General features: G+C 38.2%; 2 protein-coding genes across 3 annotated transcripts in view; one reads left to right on the top strand and one right to left on the bottom strand.

Annotated features, from left to right (window-relative positions):
• The window catches only part of polr1a (RNA polymerase I subunit A), a 26,893-nt gene extending 17,890 nt beyond the window's left edge, over nucleotides 1–9,003 (bottom strand). The window contains exons 1-15 of the mRNA XM_088343321.1: nucleotides 8,596–9,003; nucleotides 8,343–8,451; nucleotides 8,133–8,228; nucleotides 6,710–6,859; nucleotides 6,412–6,516; nucleotides 6,222–6,307; nucleotides 6,047–6,135; nucleotides 5,838–5,918; nucleotides 5,574–5,691; nucleotides 5,024–5,165; nucleotides 4,777–4,938; nucleotides 2,225–2,347; nucleotides 1,915–2,142; nucleotides 367–474; nucleotides 146–292 (exon numbers count right to left, since the gene is read on the bottom strand). Coding sequence (XP_088199447.1) covers nucleotides 146–292; nucleotides 367–474; nucleotides 1,915–2,142; nucleotides 2,225–2,347; nucleotides 4,777–4,938; nucleotides 5,024–5,165; nucleotides 5,574–5,691; nucleotides 5,838–5,918; nucleotides 6,047–6,135; nucleotides 6,222–6,307; nucleotides 6,412–6,516; nucleotides 6,710–6,859; nucleotides 8,133–8,228; nucleotides 8,343–8,451; nucleotides 8,596–8,672 — 1,821 coding nt within the window. The 5' untranslated portion in view covers nucleotides 8,673–9,003. The remainder of the gene's footprint in view (nucleotides 1–145; nucleotides 293–366; nucleotides 475–1,914; nucleotides 2,143–2,224; nucleotides 2,348–4,776; nucleotides 4,939–5,023; nucleotides 5,166–5,573; nucleotides 5,692–5,837; nucleotides 5,919–6,046; nucleotides 6,136–6,221; nucleotides 6,308–6,411; nucleotides 6,517–6,709; nucleotides 6,860–8,132; nucleotides 8,229–8,342; nucleotides 8,452–8,595) is intronic.
• On the top strand, nucleotides 8,975–22,800 carry ptcd3 (pentatricopeptide repeat domain 3). Of its 2 annotated transcripts, none has more exons than XM_088343323.1 (23): nucleotides 8,975–9,103; nucleotides 9,290–9,342; nucleotides 9,987–10,026; nucleotides 10,204–10,249; nucleotides 10,414–10,482; nucleotides 10,651–10,755; nucleotides 10,839–10,962; nucleotides 12,348–12,457; nucleotides 12,597–12,761; nucleotides 13,869–13,929; nucleotides 14,604–14,686; nucleotides 14,765–14,909; nucleotides 14,978–15,028; nucleotides 16,921–17,010; nucleotides 17,131–17,159; nucleotides 17,279–17,385; nucleotides 18,860–18,938; nucleotides 19,015–19,105; nucleotides 19,174–19,259; nucleotides 19,331–19,476; nucleotides 19,591–19,632; nucleotides 22,267–22,425; nucleotides 22,499–22,800. In XM_088343323.1, the coding sequence occupies exons 1-23, from the start codon at nucleotides 9,015–9,017 to the stop codon at nucleotides 22,542–22,544; spliced, it is 2,016 nt and encodes a 671-aa protein (XP_088199449.1). In that variant the 5' UTR covers nucleotides 8,975–9,014; the 3' UTR covers nucleotides 22,545–22,800. The 2 variants fall into 2 exon arrangements, with proteins under 2 accessions (XP_088199449.1, XP_088199448.1); XM_088343322.1 differs by having other exon boundaries at nucleotides 9,984–10,026.

Here is a 22,800-nt window from a genome sequence, read left to right as displayed (position 1 = left end):
AAAATACAGTACCAATATTGGAACAAGTCAAGTGATTAATATGAAAAAAGGATGGTTGTTTAAACCAGTATTAGTGCTCATTTGTCTGATTCGCTTGATTTGACATATGCTAATATGAACTTTATACATGCATGTTGTCATCTACCTTTGGCACAAGGTACTGCTGGTTGGTGCTGACTAACGTGTAGGCCTCGGCTCGACCCAGCTCACTCTGGGGAAAGTGAGCGTTCATCTCATCTCCGTCAAAGTCTGCATTGTAAGCTTTGCAGTTGGCGTAGTGGAGCCTAAGGACCTTCAACGCACAACAAATGTTGCAATGGAGAAAAACGTAATTAAAGCTACTGGAATTGTTAACGGACTTCAGACCTTCTCTCCAGGCAAAATGCGAGCACAGTGACCCTGTATTGACGGTCGGTGCAAGGTGGGCTGTCTGTTTAACAACAAAACATCTCCGTTCTTGATATGACGGTTGACCTGGGAAAACAAAGACAGAATTTGTTCAATTTAACCCATTCAGAGCCATAACGTATAAATATGTTTTCCGAAATGTAAAAATGTTTTTTTTTCAATTTAAAAAAAAATGTTATAAAGGCTTTGGCGCTGCTTATCAGTAGCGGCAGGAATGGCGTTGAGCAGGTCTTTGCTGACACACTAACTCATTTCACTCCCTGTATCCACAGTATGGCAATGTATAGGCGGCCCATATGCTGAGTATGCGCAGTGTGGTGAGAAAAGCAAAAATCTAAGTACAAACTGTAACGCCTCAAAGCTTTATTCTTTCAAAAAAAAAAAGATGACTATGTTTCTTTGTCATCGTCAGGGCAGAGGAGGATGACGTTTTGTGCACATCCACGATCAGTATGGCGATCCAAATCATGCGATACCTTCAACGGAAACCTCGGACGCTGAAAAATCCTTGCAAAGTTCATGCATCGTTTATGCAAAAGTTTAGTGTTCTTGCAATTCGATTTTGCAAGCAAAGTGCCCTTGTGTTTATGGCAAGCACTGTTTGGATATTGGAGGTATCACAAACATACAGTATAATAAAAATAGTATTAACAAACAAAACAAAACACACCAAAGTGAAAGTTGTGCTCGAAATGCATTATTTCATTAAAAAAAAAATGTTCTCAGTTTTTTTGGAAATTATTATTTAAGAATTTAGTAATGTTAAACTGTTGTTTACCAGACAATGGTTAAGGCTAGAAACATATTTTTTTTCCTAATGAAAGATGGGTTCAAGCTTTCTTTTGATACGTCCTATGCCTATATAGCTAAGGGACCAAATTTTCTGTAGGCCTCAAAAAGTAGTCGAAATAGAAAAAATAGGCTTGCACCTGCACTTCCCATTTGAGAAAAACGTCTGGCATTGATTGAGTTAGTGTGCAGGTTAGAGGTAATATCGGGCCCAAAAAAAAAAATAAAAATCCAGCCTAACCCAAATCGGCCAGCGGGTATATAAGCCTGAACCCGGCCAAACGCAACAGATTAACTTGATTTCAGGGAACGAGTCAGAAGTAAATCTTAAGTTTTTTGTTTTTAGTGTAAAATCACATACATTGTCATTCAAAAACCTTACAATGTTGCATAATCAGTACACAAACTGTACAACAAACCAAAATAACCTGAAGCTTTACTTTGGTGTCCTAGTAAACTCTTGGCGCCAAAGTCTGCGTTTCGGGTTTACTTCGGTCCGAGTCCCTAAAATCAAGTGTGCACTTCGAAGTGCAGCACCGAAATGAACACCAAGGCATCAAAGGGCGCATTTCAGCAATGCAGCTAAATTAAACTGAATGAAATGGCAACAAAAACTGAAACATATTTTGCAAATTACAAGCAGCACATAGTGAAATATTAAGACGAAAAACAAGTTTAGGTCAAATTGTCGCACACTGTGACTTTTTACGGACTCACTATTTTCATCGGCATCTTGTGTGGACCCTGACAAGGCGTCAGCAGCTGCTTCGCAACCGCTTCTCTTTGTGCGTAGCTGCTGGATGACAAGATGGTTCTTCTACCATCCTCACTAATCACCATTGTCGCACCAGGGTGGACATTCGGACCATTCAAGACAGCCTGACGAAGCTGCTTCACGTTCCAGGGCGTAACCGGCTGAGGGTACGTCAACTTTGTGGCAAATACCTGTACATATATGACACGGCATTAAAAAATTGTGTAGAAATTCAACTGACGGAATGACTTATTCCAGCTCAACTAAGCTTACCATAGGAATTCCTATCTCATTGATTCCAATGTACATATCTGGACAGATGACGGATCGTGCAGCATAATCAACCCTTTTGCCCATCATGTGTTTGCGGAACAAGCCATCTTTTTTCTCCAGGATCTTTACATTTAAAAAAAGGAAGAAATAATCATGAAGGAATGAATTGGTTATAGGAAAGTACTAAAACATGAATGTAAACATTTCAGGTACTCTCGTATACCAGCATGTGTATAATTTTGATTAAAGGCTGGATATGATTTACAGTAAAATACAATGATTTCTAACTTCACATATTAGAATCATGCTCAACAAAAACTCTACGTGAATAGCAATTAAATACGTTTGAGGAGCATTATTAGTTATTGGTGTGTAGCCATTTTCAGAACTAATCCGGATTTTCTGTAATTACAATTGTGGCGGATATTCTATGCTGTATGATCGTTAACTGTTTTAGGAGTACAACATTTACGGATTTCATGTATTAGTAAGAATATTTTTCCAGCCCACGTTTTACTTGGCTGCAATAGTTGAGAGGAAATTGTATTACATTTTAGTTAGAAGCGCCTTTCAGGATCCCCAGGTCTCTGTACAGAAAATATTGAACAATGATAATAAAAATCAAATAAAAATAAGGTGTATTAAAAGAATGGGTGGGGGGCATGTGATGTATTTTTTGACAGGCTGGCAACTGTAGAGTATGTATCTAAAGTACATGTTGAATCAATAAATGGTATAAAAAAAATACTTTATCTTAAAAACAGTGGCATTAAAAACCCTTGATGGTATCATTTAAAGGACACCATTTAAAATTTGACCATTACATGTCGCTGTACTGTGTAGAGCAACCATAAAGTGAGAAGTAAAATACAAACTACGGAGTCTGACCAAACAGCAACATTTTTCTAGTTTTTTTGCCTTGCCCTTCACAAAGTTTTTGTCTATAAATACCCGTGGCAGAAAGTTACCGTATTTTCCGCACTATAAGGCGCACCTAAAAGCCTTTATTTTTTTCAAAAGCTGACCATGCGCCTTATAATACAGTGCGCCTTATTTATGGATCAATTTTAAAATTGCAAAGTTTTCCAACTAACTTGCAGCCGCCGACTATATTTTCCCCCGAACGCCAAGTAGTACGCGGTGTATGCTGGGATTTATTTACCGGCGTTTCATTGGCTAACCAACGTGTCAATCATCATTTGAATCGATCACTATTGGCTAAAGTTATTCGGAGGTCAAGGGGCGGATCCTTTTTATCATTTACAGGCTGGCATTGGCTTAAACGGCAAAGCCTGCAATTGGCCGAAAAAGATGTGTCAATCATCAGTTGAATCGATCACTATTGGCTAAAGTTATTCGGAGGTCAAGGGGCGGATCCTTTTTATCATTTAAAGGCTGGCATTGGCTTAAACAGCGAAACAAAGCCTGCAATTGGCCGAAAAAGATGAATGTGTATAGCACGTGGCTGACGGCATAGAGAAGGCATTTTTTTCTATTCTGTATTTGTAAATATTTTATTCTCCTGGATTTACTACCCTCATGGATATAAGAGGACATTGGCTGCACATTTTTATGAACACAACGACTTCGGTGAGCTACTCCGGGTTTTATATTGTCCCTGTATCTTGTTTCAGACTGAACTCGATGTTTCTGTGATAAGCGGTGCAGATAATGGATGGAATGGAGTGTCCATTTTTAAATTAAACTCAATTCCAAGTGTTTATTGTCATATGCACAGTAAAGTTGCGAGCGAAAAAGAAAATGGATACTAAGGAATGGTTGGCATTTCTTGAATCCCAAGACTTTAACCTTCCGAATGATCGAACGATGCATTTGAGTGACATCGTACGAACATCGCATCCGCACGTGTCCTCGACACGTATTTGCAAGCTTTGGGAATGTTAAGGTGGTAATAAGTTGGACTGAACTATCTGACTGTTTTGTCGACGTTCCCATTGTAGCGCCTTATAATCCGGTGCGTCTTATATATGTCAAAAATAGGACCAAAAACTATTTTTTCGGGGTGCGCCCTATAACCCGGTGCGCCCTACAGTGTGGAAAATACGGTAGTAAACAATTATGTCAGCTATGGGGGAGGCTCAAGTTTTGTAAAATAGATTTCTCAACATGCGAGTTTTCAAAAATGGCCGTTTATGATTTTTGTTTTTACTCATTATTCAAATTAATATCGAGTTTTTGGGTGAAAAATGATTTTTAACCACTAGAAGGCAGTAAATAATACACATTGTCCCTTTAAAAACAAGGGCCTTGCACAAGAATTATCCACATTGTTTCCCTCTTAATGCCAAGAAACAAAAATGGGAATTTATCAAAAAAAATCAAATATAAAGAGTTATTTATGTGTCATGTCAGTTTTATTTGGTTATCTAGGAAAAATATCTAGGGGCCAAATTGAAGAAAAAATTATATTCGTCCGGCTAAATAAAGAGGGTTTTTTTTTTGTGTGACACCACACAATACTAAAGATCAAATGTACCTTGAATGTGGCTTTGAGGTATTTAAAGTAAAGTTTTATTGTTAAAATGGCACACCTGTCTGATTCCAGGGTACTTTTCTGTCATCATTTTGTCCATGTCACTGTCAAAGACTATGTTGACATGGGTCTGTAAGCGAACCCACATGTTGTAAAGTTTATCTGATAAAGATTTTCCTGGAATCTCTGCGAGAAACGACTGGTCCGTTTCTTCAGTTTCCTGGTATTGGTGAAGAAAAGACAAGGAAACATGAACACTATAACAAGGTCTTTTTGTTTTGTTTTTAAAACGCAAAAAATATTACCTGATCCTCCTTAATGTCCTTCTCGGCAGCCATAACAGAAAGTAATTTTCTTACAATTGTACTGTCTTTCATGACGGCTTGCATGTTGACCGTCTGACCGTTGGTAAACATCTGATCGCCGAGTCGATTGATTGGACGATATCTGAAGAAAGAATACCTTTTGGTGACACATGTTAAAGCCTAAATGAACTGCACAGAATTTGGAAGTTTGTTGCTCTCTTTCGCCATCTCCTGGCTTTAAGTCATGGGCTTGTTTATGACGCGTGTACAAGTATGTGTTTCACAGACAAATTAAAAAATAAAAACCCGCATTCCCCCTGGTCCACATAATTCAAACCTATTCCTATACCTGTTCCGCCTCAACATCTAATGTAAGATCAAAGACAATAAGTGCAGTGGAATATAAAGCTTGAGGGCTCTTTTCAACTTAGTTGGGCATTGTTAAAACATATTTCACAGAAGATATTTAACTTTCAAAGCTTTAAGGACACTTCAAACCACGTACCCCACATTTAACCAAACACAGGCTGTCGTTCAAGTGGCTGTGTACCTGCAAGGTGGGACCACCAGCAAGTCCAGAAAGAAGAGCTCCGGATAGAAAGTTTTTTCATCTTTATTTGATCCCAAATCATCAACCAAACCAGAAAACAGACACTTCAGAAAGAACCCTACAAAGGAAAAAAAAGAGCATTATTGATGAAATAGTTCATTCTCAGCAAAACACGGGAGCATATGGATAATAGAGCAGTTTGGAAATTATTTAAATGCAATTAATCAGTTTGAGCAGAGCCCAGAGAAAAATCTATTACCTTACCCTCTTTCTCCCAGAGTTTATTGATGTGTTCTCTAGCAATGCTTGCAGTCAAGTAGGCCTTTTCTCCAGCCACTAAATCCTCTGCAGATGAGTTACAATTAGAATAACAAATATTTGGGTAGTATACGTTTCAGTAGATGAAAATGGGTTTTCAGTGTCTGAAAGTTCTTAAATTAGGTGAGTAGAAAATGAAAATTCTTCGCTCTTACCGCCATTTTTGACAATGTCTTTAGTATCAGGCGGCAATGTGACAATCAGCTTGCTGTTGTGCTCACGTCGAATGGTGAACCGTTTGCTTCTGTTTGCACGAATTGGTTTATAAATATGCAAGTAAGGCAACAACAATCTAAATGTAATGACAGGGATGGAAGAAATCTTTATTACTTGCAGTAAGGACATCTTCGGCTTTTCGTTTCATCTTTCCAGAAATTGTCTATTAAACTATTTCTTCTTTCCACAAGGTGTTTTATCTGGGGAGGGAAAAAGCCATGTATCACAGGAGCACTGTTCAGCAAGAAAAAAATCATTAAATAATTATATGTAGAATAATTTAAGAGTGAATTCAGCAACTGACTTGATTACTGTTTTTCGAGCCTTCAGTTGCTATGACAGAATCTGTAAACTCTTTAAGGGTTGATCCAATGTCGTCACCGGAAGCCGTGCTATTTTCCTCCAGAAACTGGCGCAAAAAACATGATTATCAAAACACACAATAAAAACATCTGACCGTTTTAGAGGCATTCCCGAATACCATAACATTTCCAATAATCTATAAAACATGTTGAGTGATTTATAAATAATTCACCCTAGAATTAAGATTTATTAGGTAAAATAAAGTTGTTATGTTACAAGTGTGAAAGCTCAATCCTCACATTGCAGAGAACTTGCTGTAGCTGGTAAACTTGCTGTATGGCTCCATAGTCCAGTAACTTCAGTTGGTTTAACAGAATGTGCATGGTTGCCCGTGTACACGTTAACAAATTGCACGAAAGACACGACCCACGAATCAGCATATAAAGTTTCTGAAAACAGCAAAAACACAAAAAGGACGTATTTTGATTTGGCGTATAATGTATAATTCCTATGTGGTTCCATCCATCCATTGTTTCCGCTTATCAAGGGCTGGGTCACGTGGGGCAGCAGCCTGAGCAGAGAAGACCAAACCTTCCTTAACCCCAGCCACTTCATCCAACTCATCTGACGGGATTCCGGGGTGTTACCAGGCCCAGCCTAGAGATGTAGTCTCTCCAGCATGTAGTGGGTCGTCCACAGTGCCTCCTGCTGGTAGGACATGCCCTGAACACCCTATGGGGAGGCCTCCAGAAGGCATTTTTATCAGATGCTCGAGCCACCTTAACTTGCTCCTCACAATGTGGAGGAGCAGCGGTACTTCACTGAGTACCTCCTGGATGACAAAGCTTCTCACCTTGAGTTAGAGCCCAAACACCCAGCGGAGGAAACTCATTTCAGCTGTGTGTATCCGGAATATTGTTCTTTCCGTTCATAACCGTAGATGAGGGTAGGAGAGCTTGGATTTTCTGCTCAGCTTCTTCACTACGACGGATCGGTACAGGGTCCGCATGACAGCAGACTCTGTCCCGATCAGTCTGTTGATCTCCCTTTCCATCCTTCTCTCACTCGTGAACCAAACCCCAAGATACTTCAACTCCTCCACTTAGAAAAGGATCTCATCCCCAAACCCTGAACAGAGAATGCCACCATTTTCTGTCCGAGAACCGTGGTCTTGAAATTAGAGGTTCTGATCTCCATCCCGGCTGCTGACCACCCAAGATCATGGCTTGAAGAAGCCAAAAGCACCACATAATCAGTAAAAAGCAGAGATATAATGCAGAGGCTTCCAAACCGGACCCCTTCCTCGCAAAGGCTGAGCCTAGAACTTCTGTGCATAATAGTTTTTAACAGAATTGGTGACAAGGGGCAGGCTTTGCGGAGTCTAACTCCCAGGGGAAACGGATCCGACTTATTCCGGCAATGCGGATCAAACTGGCACCGGGCATACAGGGACCACACAGCCCTGGTAAGCCCTGCAGTACCCCCATACTCCCAGATCGCCCCCACAGTGCTCTCCCTCTGCCTTCTCAAAGTCCAAAAAACACTTGCAGACCAGATAAGCAAACTCTCATGCAAAAAGATGAGAGATTGTCATGCATGCATTTGGTGCATAGACAGAATTGGGGCAATAATGGAACCCCATAAAATCCACAGATGCAGTCACAAGATTTTACATATATTTCATTGAAAATGTGTTTGGAAAAAAGTGGGCAAAATTCTTACGTCAAAAAACATTGGGTTGTATACAGGAAGTGGGAGTTCTACATGTCCCAGGTGACCTGGACAGTTGTTGAAGTCCTGGCAGCAAGTTGAACATGCCTGACAAAGCAAGACAATTAGTTCAGATAAACAAAACAAAAAACATATGGTACTTATTAATCATTTTATTAATATGCTAAATAGGCATGACGAAAAATTTTCTAACTCTTTCACCTCCTTGTTGTCGGCCGGTCCGAGGGCCAGGTCATACAAGCTATTTGGAAGCACATTGCCAACACCATCAAGCAACTTTGGGTTGGTGATCGTCTTTACACTCAACTTCCTAGAAAGTGCCCAAAAACATTTTATTACAACATGACTGACGGCAACTACAATTACTAATTTGACTACGCAATGGCACGCATTGCATATAAGAAGTAACCCACTTGTTTATGCATTTGTCATAGCACATAGCTAACAACCTCACCTTATCTCTTCGGCTGAGTACATGCCAAAAGACATGCCCTCCAGTCGCCTCCATGGCAGTTCTTTTCTAAAGAGCATATTTGATGATCATACAGGCTTATTTAACTCTATTGCTATAAAATCATCGTGACGATTTGGGGAGCACATGCGTGAGGCTTCGGTAGTTTTCTCCCACGTGTCTTCCAGGGCCCACGGACTCTCCAAAGAGTAAGTGGGGGGAGTCCCATGTATATAATTAGGATAAAATAGTCTTAATTACAAAATCACCGACGTAATAAAAAAAATAAGTAAATGCAAAAATGAAAGTCAAATTCCCAACAAAAAGCCAAATTTAAAGGGGAAACTAAGTTCCTCTGCTCGCACGCCCTTATGTCGCCTACTTGGTTTCTCCCTTCCCAGACGCCTTTGCGTGTAGACAAGATGGCAGCGTCCGGGAACCAATTATTAAAGTACATGTACAACAACAATCACATTTTATTAAACAGCCTCAAGCAATTATTTTTTCAAAGGTAAGATAAATTACAGGTTTTATTCCTAAATTGCGTTTACCTGGAAGGTTTTTGCTTGTCTTATTTCATATACGACTATTAACCTTTTACCGGAGGTCATTATGTCACATCTCTTTGCAGTCTGTTATCATTACATTTACAAGTTATTACGTAGATATCTTATTGTTATTTTTTTCCAATTTTAAGAAGCTTTGCTGGGACCTCGGCGTTACGTCAAAATGTCTTAGAAGGCAGTAAAGGTAAGATGACAGTATTACGACCTATAAGAATTGATCAATATCTGTCTGGGCTGGTCTATCTGCATGCATTCAATCATACATCATTGAATGGCTTAATTTTGCAACGATAATGCATTTAGGTGAATGTGTATGAATTTTGCATCCATCATGCATTTAGTTGATCGTGAAATCTGCATCTATCAATCATTTGGTTGAATGTGTGTGAATATTGCATCCACCAAGTCATGTTTATTTGTATAGCCTTTAATCACAAGTAGTCTCAAAGGGCTGCACAGACTACAGATAATTATTACACCATCCCCTGATCTATAACCTGCATGAGAGCAAGGAAAAACTCAAAAACCTCAAGATGAGGAAAATGGAGAAACCTCGAGAAGGGTGCTTTTATTTGAACGTGAAATTTGCATCGGTTGAATGTGTGTGATATTTGCATCTATCATGCATGTAGTTGAACGTGCAATTTGTCATCTATCATGCATTGGGTTGAATTACTGTGATTATTGTGTCTATCATGCAGCTCGTTGAATGTCAGTGATGTTTGCATCTAGCATGCATTTATTTGAATGTTTATGATTTTTGCATATCTATCTTTCCTGGCAGTTTTCAAACCCATTTTTAACATTTAATTCTATTTTGTTTAGCAGAATCCCCGGAACAAATTGCTGTCCCCAGAAAAAAAGAATGGTACGTGTTTGTTGGTCTGCGTATTCTATATTGAAATATATATCGCTTAGAAAGTATGTTTCCTTGTTTGTATATTTTTATTTTGTATTACGTTTAAGACTGATGTTCATGACTTAAAATGCAATTATTTGATTCACTTCTATTCATTTGTGATTGTTTTTTTAATTTACTTAAAAGGAGCAAAGAAGCAGTATTGGAGGCCTTGGCTAATACTGTGCACAGGGTGAGTTTGCTTTTTATGTATTCTGTTATTTCTTCCTTTGTCTGTGTTTATCCATTCTCTGGCAGTATAAGTAAAAACAGACATATTGGATAAACATGTTCAAAATGTTTTTATCTATTTAGAATTCTAAATGCTATCTTAAATGTAACTTATTTTCTTACTAGGATCCTACCGCTTATCCCTACCAGTTCCAGGATGATCCTTACCTCTCCCCAAGGACTTCCCCTGAATTTGTATGAAACATTCACGTTCTTACAATAATTTGATTGCGTTTGTTTTTTATCACAATGGTGTGTCTCTTTTAGTTGTCGTATTTGTTTCAAATGAAGTGTATATATTTATGGGAAAAGGTAAACAGGTCAAGTATTCATGTTATCTCCTTTGCTCTCACTGGCTTTTAGAAGCTCTACTCTCTCTCGCAAGAGTCTGGAAGGTCTGTAGCTAAATACTTTGTTGACAATAACCCAAAGTTCTTCACAAAAGAATTCGCAGAACCGCATATACCAGTAAGAAGCACACTCAATACAAGGTTGTGTCTGTTGTATTAACTAACTATAAAAATAAAACGTTTTTCTTGACGTATATGCAGTGTCTAATGCCAGACACAATATCGTTGCGCATTGAAGACGTGAGTGAAGAGGCACTGAAGGAAAGGATCAGCTTGAGAAAGGTCAAGGCTGCTGTCGACATGTATGATCAACTGCTGCAAGCTGGTAATTGCACAGCATGTAATAGAAATATTGTTTTAAACAGTAGTGTCCAAGCAATGGCCTGGGGACCATTTCAGCCCACCAACCATATTGTAACGTTAAAGAGGATATACCTATGTGGATAATTGCTCCTTTTTGTTTTTGATATAAAGTATACAGCACTGCAGCGCAGTGGTTAGCGCATGTGCGCCACAGTTCTGAGGTCATGAAATCGAACGTTCCTGTGTGGAGTTTGCATGTTCTCCCCATGCTTGCGTGGGTTTCCTCCAGGCACTCCGGTTTCCTCCCACATTCCAAAAAACATGCATGTCAGGTTAATTGGCCAGTCCAAATTGTCCCTAGGTGTGAATGAGCGAGTGAATTGTCTGTCCCTGTGTGCCCTGCGACTGTCTGGCAACCAGTTCAGGGTGTCCCCTGCCCACTTCCCCAAGATAGCTGGGATGGGCTCCAGCACCCTTGCGACCCTACTAAGGATAAGCCGTGCAGATAGGGATGGATATACAGTATAGAATGTCAAGCTTTTTTTTTCATATACAAAGAGGCAAAATAACTAAATAAAAACGTTTTTTCCTTCATTAAATGTGAAATTATACTTTCATTCTAAACCAACTTAAAAACTATTTTGGCTTTGTCTAAAAAAATGAAATAAAATAAAAATCACCAATTTGGCTTTGTATATCACAGTTTTCCAAAAAACAATTTGTTCAATTTCTGCCAGTACTTTTGGTCGGTTGCCCAAAGAGGTAACAATTTGGACACCTGTGTCCAGCAAAAATAGTTAAAGATAGGGTACATTGTTTGAGGTGTGCTTAAAAAGTTTAAATTACATATTTTATCTATAACGTGTGTTTTAACAATGTCCAACTGAGTACAAGGGCCTTTATTTATTTATTTTTCACACGGATTTTATCCTATTTTTCCCCTCAATGTTCCGGCTGCAGAGCGCATTACGCTGGAAGAAAAGAGGTAGGAGTATGGGGAGAGTAATTTCACTCGCATGGTAGCAGTTTTCTTTTATACTAGGATAAAAAAACAATGCATGTAGAAAAAGCCTGTTTCAAATACAGTCCAAATGCCAAACCAAACCCCCAAAAAGATTAAAAATCAAATGTTTATTCGAGCGCATATAAGAATCTTATATACACAACGAATGGAGCTGCAATTATGATTCCAGCCAGAAGATGGCGTCAGCAAGTAGAATGTTTTGAAGTTACGGACACCACCTCTAAGGATATATCTTATAGCTTTTTTGAGACCCTTCCACACTTAAAATTATAGATGTGAATGAAAATGTGGTTTTATATCATGATATAAATCGATTTTTATCTCTTTTTTTGTGAGATGTATGTCTCTCAGAGCATTTTTCTAGGTTTAATTCTGTCTTTTAGGGACGTCGGTGTCCATGGAGACCACCCGCAACCTTTTGGACTTGATCAGTCTCTTTTGTGACAAAGACCCTGTCCAGAAAGATGGGGATGGGCCCCAGACAGAGGACATGGTAACTCACTGTTAAGTCGGACAGAATGATGGAATTTCAACAAATGATTAAAAACAAAAAAATCACCCTGTTGAAAACGTTATGTACCTGTTGCTGAAAATTATACCCGCTTAGTTTTTCTGCACGTTGGCTTTTTTAGGAGGAATCCGGCAGTGATGTGAGGAAGTGGAAAGGGAAGGATCGTCGGCCCTCGGACTTGCTGAAGTTCACCTGGAAAGAAAATAACAATGCGGAAAGAATATTTAACCTGCTGCCAGAGAGAGATACTCACTGTTACTCTGCCCTCATCAGAGGCATGGTCATGGTAAGGCCTGCTTCATTTTACTACATGATTTAGAAATATTGAACTACAGCGATCCCTCAGTATTCGAATGACTCTGTATTTGAACAAATTGGTATTTGACCCAAAAGTTTGGGTATTTTTTTCTTCAGTATTCGAAAGAATAATCTAAACGCTAATGCGTGGCTAAGTCAGATACTCTTGCCAGGTTGGGTAACATCATTTTGATTGTCAGTCCAACAACATTTGTTAGGAGTGTATCCTTATTCATTGCATTTTATTGCCTTTTTGATGATAATAAGAAAGAAAGTTGGTGATAATGGGATGGGAAAGCAGTGAGAACAACGATCGTGTTGAAAAACAATCGTTGCGGATGGTATACGAGTGTCTGCTATTGAACTGCTATTCAAACGTACAGTAAATGTTCTCAAATTTTGTCACTTTTATGTTTGATCTTTTTTTATATACACATTAATATTAATTATCGGTTGTTTAACTACACTTTTTATTAACATTTTGGGTATTTATGGTTGTTTACGTACGTATTTTATTCATATTTGGGGTATTTTGGAACATGTACAAATAAATATACTCACCAACACTACTGCTTTATTCGTTGACTACTGCTTTTCTTCCCTTAAAAACGCCTACTCCTATTTTTTTTAATATATAACGCTTTTTCAAATTAAAAAAAATAACCCAAAATCTTGACTCAAGACTAGTATTTTAGTCTGTGGCTGCTTTATTTTTAGGCAAGTCTAAGTCTTTGTGCGTGAATAAACTGCTCAAACAATTGCATTAGATTCTCATTTACGTAAAGTTTGCCATTGTGGTGTAAAACAAGCACATGTGTTTTTTTGTTGTTGTTTTTGTTTTTCCTTCTTTAAAAAAATATATTCTGGAAACATATTCTCTCACAAAATTAGAGTTTGCAATAAAAATCCACTGGTTTTTAATATCAAAAGTTTTGTATGTATGAATTATTTCACATAGGAAGAAATGTTTCAGCACTCAAACAATTCGGTGTTCGAAATATTGAGGCATAATAGTACATCGTGTAGTTTCATCTGACATAATCCATTTATCTATGTGCAAGTGGTTAAAATTTTAATGTCTAAAATGTGTCTTTAGCATGGAGCGTATGCAAAGGCCTTCAGCTTGTACACAGACCTGCTGAACAACAGACTTACAGGTAAGCACATTTTAAGCAACTCCATCAAACTTAATAAAACGTTGGAATGTTAGAACCAACTTCATTAAGAAGAATTGGAAGAACATTTCAATTAGTTAATCAAGTTGGTGTATGTGAGAATGATCCAAAGAGATACATAATTAATTATACATTTTAATTTGGGAAAATGAATGTTTATTCAGGGTTACCGCAGATCCTTGAAAGGTTTTAAAAGGCATTTAATTTATTATTCTCAAAATCATTTTTTCTTAAAAATGTAAACACATAATAACATTTATATTTGTTTGAACTAAAACGATTTTGTACAAAAGTCATTTTTCATGCATCACGATAAAAATGCTTCATTAATGTAGCACGAGAGTACTTTGGAATTAGTAGTTATCTGCCGGTTTTGACTAAGAATTCTTGAAGTACTATAAATATCCTTTTCACGTATTGTTTTCCCTGTCTAAAACTTTGTAGAATGCAATTTTTTTCAGATGTAAAGTTTTCAACCTGACCAAAATATGATTTATTTATTTTTAAATAGTTAAAATTGCCTCTAATTCATGTGGTGCGTTTTTTTGTCGACTTGGTCTTAAATTTCAAAACGCATTAACAATTCTTAAATTCAACTTGCTTAAGCTCTAGGAACCCTATTACTGTGGAACAAACCCTACTGTCTCTCTTTCTAGCCGACGTCCACCTTTTCAATGCTCTGATCTTAGCGGTTCCTGATGTCCGAGACAGATATAACGAAAGATGGGAACTCGTCACTGTAAGGCCTCGGACAATTTTGCTGTACTTTTTTTCTGTTTTCATCTTCTTTCTTATGTTTATGTACCTATATTTGTAGGATATTTTAAACCAAATGAATCAACAGAAAGTTCAGCCCAACTTGCAAACCTTCAACAGTGTCCTGAAAGTCTTGCGGCGCAGTGGCTCTTTTGGCAGGACGGTGGCCCTACAGACTCTGAGCGAGATGGCGACTCTGCGAATAGGTCAGTTTAAATAAATGTCTTTCTCCAGCTTATAACAGCATTTAACTTGTTGTTGTATTTTCACATAGCTCCCAGTTTGACCACCTTTGACCATATCTTGGCTATATTTTACAAAGCAGGTAATCACACAAATTATTACACTTTTGAAGGGACAGAATGTATTATTTGACCACTTGATGTCACTGTATTGTATAGTGCTTCCGAAAACCTGTGTTAAAAACTCAAGAAGGAATACAAACTACTGAGGCTCAAAGTGACCAGACCGCGTAATTGTTCTTCTTTTTTTTTTTTTAAACAATCTTTTTTTCCTTTTGAGCTCCCCATAGCAGCAAAACGGCGGACACTTATTAATATTTTTTAAGGAAACATACACTGTACTTTTTTTTACCAAGTGTATATTCAAACGATTGGACCGCACATGAATGCAGGGTGGAGGATAGTCAAGTCATGTTGATTAGTATAGCCCTTAATCACAAGGAGTCTCAGAGGGCTGCACAGACCACAGAGTATTATGACACCCTCCCTTGATCTAAAACCTACATGAGGGCAAGGAAAAACTCAAAAACCTCAACACGAGGAAAATAAAGAAACCTTGAGAAGAGACCGCACATGAGGTAACCCCTTTTCCAGGATGACCAGACTGCAATGGATGTTGCATTAACAAACAATAAAATTAAAAATAAAATATGGAATAATTAAAGTATAATATAAAATGAAAAATAAAATAAATATAGTGTGTATATATGCAAATAATAAACACAAGAACATCAAGAGTCCCACCTGTTCTGCCCCACCTCAGTTAGACTTTATGTGGTTGACTACATACGTGTGTAATCAAAAATATACGCGCACAGCAAAAAATAAAATAATTACGCAACTTTGTCAGGCACGCATCTAGGAGGGCAAGAGTTTCAAGCTTCTCTTGTAAAAATGATTTCAGTTCCTGGTAAGTAAGACTCGTGTTATGTAAAATACATTCAAATTTCTAAACCTAGACCAAGTGTCAGGGACCTATAGCTCTTTTCATGAGTACATATGCCTCCGTGCTAAAATGTTAAGTGCAAATTCTTCTGTAGCATTCCTAATCTGGTTAACTCACTGACAGGTTTAGTGCGTGCATTGCTGAAGAAAATCCAATCATGCAAAAAGTTTTGTCAGGTATATAACGCACACACTTTACAAGTTTTACAATCAAGGAGTCACTCTAACAGACCCCATTTTGGCTATATAAAGCTACAGAATCCTTTATATGGAAGATCATTAAATAGCGAATGTTCACTGTTGAGACACTTTACTTTAAAAACCCACACGAACCAACTGTAATTACCCACAAAAGCTAGCCAAGTACACGGAACAATTTGATTGGGTGAGTGGTAGGGGTGGGCGTAGCAACACAACACTCTCCCCTCTTACAAGCATCCACTGCGCTGTTTTGAAATACATCCATGAACACTCGTCTGCAATTTTTTTGTGACATATTTACAAAAAAACTCTGCTTGCACCTTGTTTTGAAACCATTATTTACAAAATGACGGTCAAAAAAGTGTCACTGATCTTAGGCTGTGGCATGGAAACAAGTTTTAAGTGGACCACATGCTCTGGCATTATTATTATTTCATTATTTTTTATCAAATCATCTAACATTACACAGTGAAATAAAATGCGCAGAAAAATTAGCTTTCGTCTGAAAAGCAAGTTAGGCGGTTTTGGTGAATTTTGTCTTAAAATATATGGTATGGCTCTCTCGCAAACAAAAATTTAAATATTTTACTTTTAGGGCTTTTTAGGTTAAAAAGGTTTGCAACCCCTAGAGTATTTTAAAAATGCACGTTAACATGTCAGTTCGTGTGTTTTTGCTTATTATTTAAATACAAATTGTTCTTTCTCATGAATTAAGTGTTGTTTTTTTTACCACTAGAAGGCGTTAAGTAATACACGCTGTCCCTTTTAAAGATTGTATAACAGTCCCATTGGAATTCGTTCAGTCATGCTACAATGTTTCACTTTTTAGCTTCAGCTGGCCAGGGCAACACTGACATTTTACAGGAAGTGATTTCAGAGTTGTCAGGGAAAAGTTTTACATGCCAGGACCCTGGTGACGGTATGTGTGTGTATATATATATATATATATATATATATATATATATATATTAATCCTAAAATTATCCACATAACTTTTGTGTTAGAAAGTGTATAATTGATTTTTTCCCCCCCTCATCAGTTATGTTTTTCTCCAATGCCATGAGAATTGTAAGTCTATTTACAATTGTTTTGCGAATGTTGTTTATAAATTTGTATTTAAATGTTTTTCAAATAGCAATCAACCGTTTCATTGGATGTTATTTTCTTCTTCACATTTATCACTGTAGTGTTTGGATTATAAAGAAGTGGAGTTGGGCTATAAAATCCAAAATCTGGTGGAGTTCGGAGAGAATTGGAGGCTTCTGGGTGATTCTTACCAACGGAGTATATATTAGTAAGATTTGTATTAATTTGTGCAGTGTTTCTGAACTTTGTTTGAGCCAAGGCACACCTCTTTCATTTAAAAAAATCTCTGCACACAGGCCATTGAAAATGTTTGACAATTATTCATGATACCTGTTACGATTTTTGTCTTGTTTTTTCTCAGCTTAAATAATCATATTGGCTAAATAAAAATTAGATAAATGTTCTTATTATTTTTGGTCACTGTGGTTAAGTGAGTAATAAGGATTACAGACGCTGCCCTACTTACGAGCGAGATAGGTTCCGGGCGATTGTTCGTAAGTTGAATTCGTTCGTAAGTTGCTTTAGTGCTATATTTTGTCTGTTTAAGGCTTGCGTAAGTAACCTGTATTGTTTTGAAACTGAAAAATAAACTTTTGATAAAATAATATGCTCTATAACGTCACAAAGCAGGCTGAATGATAACGCATAATACTGAAAAACAAAGCTACACATTAGGCATTGACATTCTGTGGTCTGTTAAGCCATTTGAGACTCCATGTGATTAAGGGCGTCACAAACAAACTTGACTTGATTATAAAGATAAATAAAGTGAAGTTTAACTTTTTGAAGAGTTAGGCGACTTCCTCTTCCGTGGTAAAAAATGGATTGAAAAAAAAACCGATCCAACCATTTTCTCAACCACATTAAGCTTTCTTATTCCACTTTCATTTCAAAAGAAACGGCTTGCCTCTTCCTTACACTTTACATCAACCATATTGAATGGATGCACGAGATAAACACTAGTTAAACAATAAAAACGCCAAAGTTCTTAACGCGCTAGAGATACAGTACACGTAGTATGTTTACGCAAGAACTAGGAAGTAGAAGCCGGGTTTCTTCTTCAGGGTGAATGCTGGGTGACCTCTCACAGCGCCACCACACGCCGGTAGCGGCGGAAAGAAGCACTACAGTACTGTCCTATTCGGAAATAGGTGCACAAAACAAAATGTAACTTACAGCAATGTCCGGATATTTTTCGACATCCCGAAAAAAATGATCGTATCCACCGTTTTGCGTAAGTCGAATGGTCTTAAGTAGGGGAGCGTCTGTCCATATTTTTTAACCTGTTTTCAAGTTTTACTCTATTTCCATCTTGTTTTCCAGAAAAACAACGAAAATAATACTTATGAGCAGAGACGTAGCATTTTTTTTAAGATGATCTGCCACCTACTGATATGGATGAGTGTTACAGTTACAGCTACTCGGCCGATTACTGGAAGAAGGCAAAGACTATGAACAATAGAATGCTTTTTTGCAAAGATAAAATTGGGCAATTTCTTGCAGCACACTAGGTAATGTCGCCCGCCATCGTTAGCGAGCCCCGGCACATTGATTGAAAAGAAATGCATTTGTCTGCTAAAAAATAAAATCGTTGGCAGCAAAGAATGTACCATTCCTTGAACAACTGATTTTTGGGGGAAACAAAATTAAGGAGGTGGACCTCCCTTCTTTTATTTTTTTAGTGGTCGCTTCTTCAGCCTTTTATGTTCAGTGGAGCACGTTGATGAAGTCCTGAAGTGGTATAAGAATCTCATTCCTTCAGTGAGTAAATCTGTGTGTCTGATGGAATTATAATTTTTGGTTGACGATTGAATTTTTTTTAAACTTGTCATTTTAGATGTTTTACCCAAACTCACAAGGACTGAGAGATCTCCTGCAAGCATTGGACACAGACAGTCGTTTGGAGATGTTGCCTACCATATGGAAAGGTTGTTTAAATATTACCCTGCCCTAGTACTGACTCTTAAAACCAGTTTTTTAATTTCTCTCTTTCTAGATATCCGGTCTCTGGGACATTATAATAAAACGCAATTAGTTGAAGAGTTTCTCAACTTGATGGCCAGAGAAAAACACAGTCCTGAGGTCAGTTTAGGTACTATTGTATTTGGACCTTGAGATTCTTTTTTACATGTCCAATTTTGATATGTGTTAAGGTCCAAGAGTCCTTTGCTGTGTGTGCACTGGATGTCAAGAGTGCATTTGATGACAATAGAAGTAAGGGCGGTCCGGAGTGGAGCGGCACCAGCCTCTCCAATGTTACTTCTTTGCTGCTGCGGGCAAACAAGACTCAAGAGGCTTGGTATGAGATGAGGAAGCACAAAATTTATATTTGTTTCATTTATCATACTCCGAACATGTTTAGGGACATGTTTCAAGTAACTAAACTTACCAGTCTCTCTTCCTTTCCATGCAGGGAGATGCTACAGCTTTTTAAACAAAATAACAGAGTTCCTTCGTAAGTGACCTTGTTGCACATTTTATCTACAGGGAGTGCAGAATTATTAGGCAAGTTGTATTTTTGAGGATTAATTTTATTATTGAACAACAACCATGTTCTTAATGAACCCAAAAGTCTCATTAATATCAAAGCTGAATATTTTGGAAGTTGGAGTGGGGCTTTTTTAGTTTTAGCTATTTTAGGAGGATATCTGTGTGTGCAGGTGACTATTACTGTGCATAATTATTAGGCAACTTAACAAAAAACAAATGTATACCCATTTCAATTATTTATTTTCATCAGGGAAACCAATATAACAGCTCAACATTCACAAATATACATTTCTGACATTCAAAAACAAAACAAAAACAAATCAGTGACCAATATAGTCACCTTTCTTTGCAAGGACACTCAAAAGCCTGCCATCCATGGATTCTGTCAGTGCTTTGATCTGTTCACGATCAACATTGCGTGCAGCAGCAACCACAGCGTCCCAGACACTGTTCAGAGAGGTGTACTGTTTTCCCTCCTTGTAAATCTCACATTTGATGAGGGACCACAGGTTCTCTATGGGGTTCAGAACAGGTGAACAAGGAGGCCATGTCATTAGTTTTTCTTCTTTTAGACCCTTTCTTGCCAGCCACGCTGTGGAGTACTTGGATGCGTGTGATGGAGCGTTGTCCTGCATGAAAATCATGTTTTTCTTGAAGGATGCGGATTTCTTCCTGTACCACTGCTTGAAGAAGGTGTCTTCCAGAAACTGGCAGTAGGACTGGGAGTTGAGCTTGAGTCCATCCTCAACCCGAAAAGGCCCCACAAGCTCATCTTTGATGATACCAGCCCATACCAGTACCCCACCTCCACCTTGCTGGCGTCTGAGGCGGACTGGAGCTCTCTGCCCTTTACCGATCCAGCCACGGGCCCATCCATCTGGCCCATCAAGACTCACTCTCATTTCATCAGTCCATAAAACCTTAGAAAAATCCGTCTTGAGATTTTTCTTGGCCCAGTCTTGACGTTTCAGCTTGTGTGTCTTGTTCAGTGGTGGTCGTTTTTCAGCCTTTCTTACCTTGGCCATGTCTCTGAGTATTGCACACCTTGTGCTTTTGGGCACTCCAGTGATGTTGCAGCCCTGAAATATGGCAAAACTGGTGGCAAGTGGCATCTTGGCAGCTGTACGCTTGACTTTTCTCAGTTCACGGGCAGTTATTTTGCGCCTTGGTTTTTCTACACGCTTCTTGCGACCCTGTTGACTATTTTGAATGTAACGCTTGATTGTTCGATGATCACGCTTCAGAAGCTTGGCAATTTTAAGAGTGCTGCATCCCTCTGCAAGATATCTCACTATTTTTGACTTTTCAGAGCCTGTCAAGTCCCTCTTCTGACCCATTTTGCCAAAGGAAAGGAAGTTGCCTAATAATTATGCACACCTGATATAGGGTCTTGATGTCATTAGACCACACCCCTTCTCATTACAGAGATGCACATCACCTGATATGCTTAATTGGTAGTAGGCTTTCGAGCCTATACAGCTTGGAGTAAGACAACATGCATAAAGAAGATGATGTGGTCAAAATACTCATTTGCCTAATAATTCTGCACTCCCTGTATTCATTTTTACTAGTGAGAAAACTTTTCCAGAATTCTAGTGTTCAACACTAGAAACAGCAGCAACTCTGATCAAATCAAAATGTATTTATAAAGCACTTTTTTTGCAATGAATTGCAATTCAAAGTGCTGTAGAACAACATTCACTGTTCAATAAAATAAAAACAAAATAAATAATAATACAAATAATAATACAAATTTAAAAAAAACAACAAGGAATGAAATAAAGGCACACAAATCGCTACCTTTACCAAGTTGCATGGCTGTAACCAGTCAACGATTGAAAAGTTTTAACAAACTACCATTACCACAAAAATGCTGATATGCTATTGGCTGAACTAATTACCACAATTCCTTTCCCTTCGGCGATAAAATATTGTAGTTTTTGTCCTGTATTTAATCACTATGGGTCCTAAGACTCACAGTGATGCTAAAGGGAGAAGCGCGATATGATAACCATGATAACATGATAACCATGGAAACAAGGCTTGCAAAGGCACTTAATCACTACCTTTACTAAGTCGCATGGCTGTAACCAATCGACAATTGGAAAGCATTCGCCAATTACAAATACCATGAAAAGGCCAAAATGCTATTGGCTGAAATGCCTCCCACAATGCCTTTTTGTCTCTTCATTCAATTCAGAATCCCATGTTTTTCATAAAGACTGAGTGTCGATACAATACTGTACATTTTATTTTGTATTGATTAGTTATGAGTCATACCTAAGACTTACAACATTGGGGTGGAATGGGGGGTTTGCTCACCTAATGACTAAAAATGGCTGCGCCCTGTTTGGCTGCGGCTGCATCGGCTTCGCTACAGTTTAACTGTACGGGTCAGGTGTATCGACATTTCGTTCTGTGTGCATTGTTACATAGAATGACAATACAAGGAAATTATTATTATTATTATCATTATAGGTGATGCTAAAGGGAGAAGCAAAAACATGATAACCATGGAAACTAACCTTGAGATGACGGGCTGTTGATCTGCTACCATTAGTTTTACCATCAGTGTGATTTCTGATTTGAATCTCTCCAGCAATCAGTTGTTGGAGGACTTCCTGTCGGCGTGCCGGAGCGATGGTTCGGCCCAAAGAGCCGTGGAGCTCGTTCAGCTGTCGGCCGCCTTCTGTCTAGAGGTCACCCCCAAACTTGCCAAAATAGTGCTGGCTGAGTTTAATCCAAACAAGGAACAGAGGTAAATGGGGCAGGGGAGTAATGTTTTTGCATGTTTCAAGATTTTCATTGAGGATATTGTTTCTTCTAACCAGAACCATATTGTCCGAGCTGGAGAGTGTGGCAGAACCTGCAGACTGAAGACACAACTCAACTTTTGTAACAAAAAATGACGATTTCAAATATTTGGTGCAAATTGTAAAGTAAGTTCAGCAGAAAATTCAACAAGCATAACCTGAGATTCATTTGTGGGCTATGAAGTACTTAAGCTGTGTGAGTGCCAGCCAGATGGCGCCATAACCCTACAAACTAGTACGTTTTTGTATTCTGTGCTGTAAAATTAAAGGGGATCGTCAATGTTGTCCCTTTTCAACTTAAACTAAAAAAAATATCAGTT

This window comes from Urocampus carinirostris, chromosome 9, assembly GCF_059441175.1.
Source record: "Urocampus carinirostris isolate Australia breed hairy pipefish chromosome 9, RoL_Ucar_1.0, whole genome shotgun sequence".
In the NCBI taxonomy this organism is placed as follows: domain Eukaryota; kingdom Metazoa; phylum Chordata; class Actinopteri; order Syngnathiformes; family Syngnathidae; genus Urocampus; species Urocampus carinirostris.
Note: the sequence above shows the minus strand (reverse complement) of the source record. Positions and strands in the feature narration are given on the sequence as shown.